The sequence below is a fragment of the Wyeomyia smithii genome, chromosome 3 (assembly GCF_029784165.1).
Source record: "Wyeomyia smithii strain HCP4-BCI-WySm-NY-G18 chromosome 3, ASM2978416v1, whole genome shotgun sequence".
NCBI classification, from domain to species: Eukaryota; Metazoa; Arthropoda; class Insecta; order Diptera; family Culicidae; genus Wyeomyia; species Wyeomyia smithii.
Genome location: NC_073696.1, coordinates 251,675,926 through 251,680,664, shown reverse-complemented (window position 1 = coordinate 251,680,664; position 4,739 = coordinate 251,675,926). Strand labels below are relative to the sequence as shown.

Genomic DNA, 4,739 nt, shown 5'->3' with positions numbered 1-4,739 from the left:
GTGATAACGGAACGTGGACCCTGGACAGGTTACCCCAGCATTGCAACAAAGCAGATCACGTTTCGTACCGTTCTGACGATAGCAAGCAAGCGGAGATTGATCGTGGAACACATAAATATCAAAACCGCATATCTGCATGGCATCCTGCTGGAGGAGATTTTCCTGAAGCAGGCTCCAGGGTATTCGAACGGCGATCCGAGTACCGTGTGCTCCTTGAAGCGAAGGCTGTACGGACTGAAGCAAGCAGCGTCCCACCCGGAATCGGCGGATTCGTGCCTCTACTTGTTCTGATCTACGTGGATGACATCGTTATTGCGAGCAGTACGAAGCAGGAGTATCGGCGATTGGTCGGTGCATTGAGTGAGAGTTTCAAGATCACGGAACTGGGCGACTGATGTGCTATGTGCTGAAGATCCTGTCGCGGTTCAACATGGAAAACTGCAAGACTTCTCGTGTCCCGATGATCACCGGTTACGTACAACAAAAGGAGGAAGATAGCGACTCGTTGACAGATAGACTACAGTCCCAAAGTCAGATCGGCACTTTGTTGTACATTGCGGTCAATGCATGCCCAGATATAGCCATCTTGACTTCCTTTCCCGAGCAGTGTGCCACCAAACCAACATCGGCGGACTGGAACGGGGCGAAGCGGGTGCTTCGTTACTTGAAGGATACAGTAGACCACGTACTACACTTGGATGGCAAAGGCATCTTTTATCTGGAGTGCTTCGCTGACGTGGACTGGGCTGGTGAAGCCGACAACAGGAAGTCCAACATTGGCCACATTGTCAAGTACGGTGACGGACTCGTTGGATGGGGAAGCAGAAAGCAGACGTGCGTATCTCTTTCCAGCACCGATGCAGAGTATATCGCACTGGCAGAATGCTTGCAGGAGTTGCAGTGGCTTCGTCGATTGGTGGACGCCCTAGCGAGCATCTGATGTAACCCATTGTCGTCAACGAAAACAACCAGAGCTGCATTGCGCTTGCAGCATCAGACAAGGCCTCAAGAAGATCGAAGCATATCGACACCAAGTACAGCTTTGTGAAGGATTTGTCAGAGGCTGGTATCGCATCCAATCGGTACTGTCCCACGGAGCAGATGGAAGCGGATCTTCTCGCCAAACCTTCGGGAGCAGTGAAGCTACGACAACTTCGAGAAGCAATCGGAATTCGATCACTTAATGTTGAGGAGGAGTGTTGATGGATCTAGGCAACCATCGCCTTGATGGAGTGCAAACATCATGCAATCTATTAGCAATTGGTTGTGTAGTTTGTATAGCAACCAAATGAAAAATAAAATTCTCTCATCACTACTCAACCTCAAGCAAGAGTAGACGTCTTTCCCTTTAGTTTCCGAAGATTATCTGCCTAACTATAATAGTGGTATGCCACGAACAACGTTCAGATGGTGCCAAGGGATATGAACCATTCCAGCACACCAGCTCCATTTTATTAAAAAATACTGGGCCATCATCAAGCGGAACCTCAAGAAGACCAGAAAGACAGTTGTAAACGAGATGCAGTTGGATGCTAACTGGCGTTCTGCGGCGAACAAAGTAATCAAGAAGTCTGTACAAAACTTGATGGAAGGAGTCAGGGGAAAGGTTCGGCAATTCGCATTGGCTAAAAAGGAAGCTTCTATCAATATTTTTCTTTTATTGAAAAAAAATGGCCGATATACACACACTTTTGTTTGAACAATTTTTGACCGTAATACGCTTTAGTTCTATTTAAAAATGTCAAATCTATGAATTTTTTGTCTCTTCATGAGTAACTATTCTTTACCAGATTTTTAAAAATTCCTTTTACAAATTAAGCATATCAAACGGCGGTAATGCTAGAGAAAATATACATTTTGGACTTTTTATCATGATTCTGGAGAGTTTTCACCACAGCGTTATTGATTTGACTGCATTTTGAACGAATAAGTAGAGTTCAAAATATTATGTATATCATTACTCAATATCCCCTTCTGCTTTTGCTAAAATTTTTTTTTCGCTGAAACACCATTTTCAACTTGCGGTCGTTATGTTCCTCGCTTTTGAGCACTCACAAGTTATTTTACGAAATTTCTGACTATATTCTGAAGAACGAGCATAATCAAAATGATCTTTAGATCGTTCTGATTATGTTGACAATAAAGCACATTTGCTCTGCAATTGTGGAGCACTCATAGGTTTCTTACTTATGTCATCATCATCAGCCAATCACTTGATCAATAAGAGTAAAATAGTTCGAACTTGGAATACGAAGTTTCAAATCAAAATTATATAAAGTAGCCAGTTAAAATATAATTTCACACAGAACAAGGACCAAAAAGAGGAAAGAGATTAATTTGTTATTTCAGTTGAAGCGAAAATGCGAATTTCAATTTATTAGTGCAGCAAATTACATGGGTCTATGACATCGGCAAATAAATACAACTGTAGCCGCAAAATTATAGGCAGCAAGAAGGGCTCTGACAAAGCTTATAATATTGTTTCTTTAAATGCTAAAATCTAGTTACTCTCGACCGGCGTGACACCCTCCACCAGCCAAGTCGCGATGTACAGCTGAATTGCGTGCTTGGCTTCGAGCAGCGCAGGCGAATCATACCCGCTGATCGTGTTCAAATCTGGACTGTTAAAGTAGCCAGGGATGACGATTGCACCGGACTGTGACTGATGATATTCGGTAATCGAAATGTCCCTTATCGGGTCCAGAGCTCCATTCGTGAACAGAATGTTCGTAACGTGAGGATTTTTGCCACCGAAATGTATATTGGTCAGATGTACCCCATCGACGACGACTTCGCTGGTAAGCCAATCTCCGTACACCGCGCGGCAGAAGTTCAGGAAAAAGTTCATAGTTACACGGAAGCCGAACGGCTGGTCTGGCGAGTCGGCCGTCAGGAACCAACCGAATTCCGTACAGAACTGGTAAACGCGTTGCCGTAAACCGAGAATATTGTTTTCCGGGAAATGATTTTCCACGTTCTGGTGAGCCTCGACGGTTGTGGCAAAGTCGAAGGGCAAGCATGGCAGATCGGCATAACGCTGGCCAACATATTCGGCAAGAACATTTAAGTCGGTTTGAGCAGTACTGTTTCCCAACTGGTGGCACACTTCTTCGGTGGATTGAGTTCTCTGCGGTGCTTGCAAAATATCCTCCTGAATGCTTGCCTTAACGTTATAGAAGAACGTTTCCACATCCAACATGTTCTCCATGTCAACCGGTGCGCAAGTGTTGAACAGATCGGTAACGGTTTCACCCAATCCAGCATCGAAAAGAGCCTCTCCGGTACGGAATCCACGCCAAATCGTTCCGAAGCAGTCATCTCCGCCGAATTCACGAATCACCTCACCGATTTCGAACGCGAACTCCTTAAAGTTGAACCGGGCATCGACCTGTCCGCTTGAAACCCAGGCACCGTCCACCAGGTGAGGATAACGATGACGCATCCAGGTCGCAACAGCTCCAGCATAACCGGTTCCAGCCAGGATGACACGTGCGTTCTCATCCTGAACCACATTCTGGCGCAAATGAACAATCCATTCCGCCACGTCCACCAAAGCCTGCTCGACGGTTAGGAATTGAAGGTTTTCAACCGATAGGTCTCTGCAATAACGAATCAGATTATGTTGAAATCAAACTCAGAAGCACCAAGAACTTACTCCGTTGGAACACTGTCTCCGTAGTAGCGATGTTCGTTGGTGAATAGCCAACCATGCTCGTAACTGGCGATATCGTGGAAATGTCCGTGCTCAATATAGTACTGCCCGAGCGGCCAGTTTCCACCGAGGAAGATGAAGATCGGTCCTCCAGGTTGGTAGTATTCATCGTTGGAAAAATAGCCAAACTCGAACGTGGCGCGATCCTGCGGGTTGAAATGATCAACCCGAGTGCGGAATGTGCTTCCAATCGTGTGGGGATTAGTCGACACGTACCCTTCCGGGACCTTAGGCACTGGGAAAATGTCGAGGAGCTTTTGTACGAAGGGGGCAACCTTTGGTGCAGGTTTTGCTGCCGCTAGAGCGGCTACGGCCGCAAAGAGCAGGCCCACTAGTGCTCGTTTGTTCACCATTGCGTCTTGTTGCTTCGACTGTTGGGTGAAATCTACAGTATTGGCAGTCGATTTGCAGTAAGGAAGGGTTTAAATTTTGGAAGAAATCTAAAGCGGCTAGAAGGATCGTAAATTTAGCAATCATCCAATGGTATCAAGTTCATTATCGGTAAGCTGAATTCACGTAATTGAGAAGCACGATCGTAGGTTTGATAAGTGATTGTAGTGCGGTAATTGTGCTATTTCAATGATAAGCAATAAGTGCGACCGAGTGTCAAGCAGCACAAATTGGGCAATCATACCAGTAAAGGTGAGTACCAATAAAAAAACTTAAAACAATGATTAATAGACTGTTTCGAAAATTTTCGGTGTGGGCGATCCATCCAGTTGCAGGAATTGTAAAAAGATTAGATTGTGGTGAAGAAAAATACCTTGTCGCTGGAATGGCGCCCGCCTTGCACGGAGCAATAAAAAGTGGATGCCTGCGGTTTCCGGGCTATTGTTGAAGCTACTATCGATTCAAACATAGACATTTCCTGTGAAATGTAAAAAACTGTGTTTGCTCCAGAGAGGCTGGTATTGCTTGATTATTCGCTTTGCTTCACTGGCTGCCAAGAACGCACAATTTCATGTAATTTTCAGCAGCACCAAATAACATCCCTATTCTACCACACAGGTTTGATTCCATTATTCCG

At 45.2% G+C, this 4,739-nt stretch overlaps 2 protein-coding genes across 2 annotated transcripts; one reads left to right on the top strand and one right to left on the bottom strand.

Moving 5' to 3' along the window:
* The first annotated feature begins 394 nt into the window (after nt 1-394).
* Nucleotides 395-940, top strand: LOC129729190 (uncharacterized). Its single transcript, XM_055687681.1, has one exon. It carries the CDS (start codon nt 395-397, stop codon nt 938-940), a length of 546 nt encoding a protein of 181 aa, XP_055543656.1.
* A 1,396-nt stretch (nt 941-2,336) lies between these two features.
* On the bottom strand, nt 2,337-4,118 carry LOC129730456 (putative serine protease K12H4.7). Its single transcript, XM_055689797.1, has 2 exons — nt 3,656-4,118; nt 2,337-3,599 (listed from the first exon to the last, which is right to left on the bottom strand). The coding sequence occupies exons 1-2, from the start codon at nt 4,063-4,065 to the stop codon at nt 2,501-2,503; spliced, it is 1,509 nt and encodes a 502-aa protein (XP_055545772.1). The 5' UTR covers nt 4,066-4,118; the 3' UTR covers nt 2,337-2,500.
* Between the last annotated feature and the right edge of the window lie 621 nt (nt 4,119-4,739).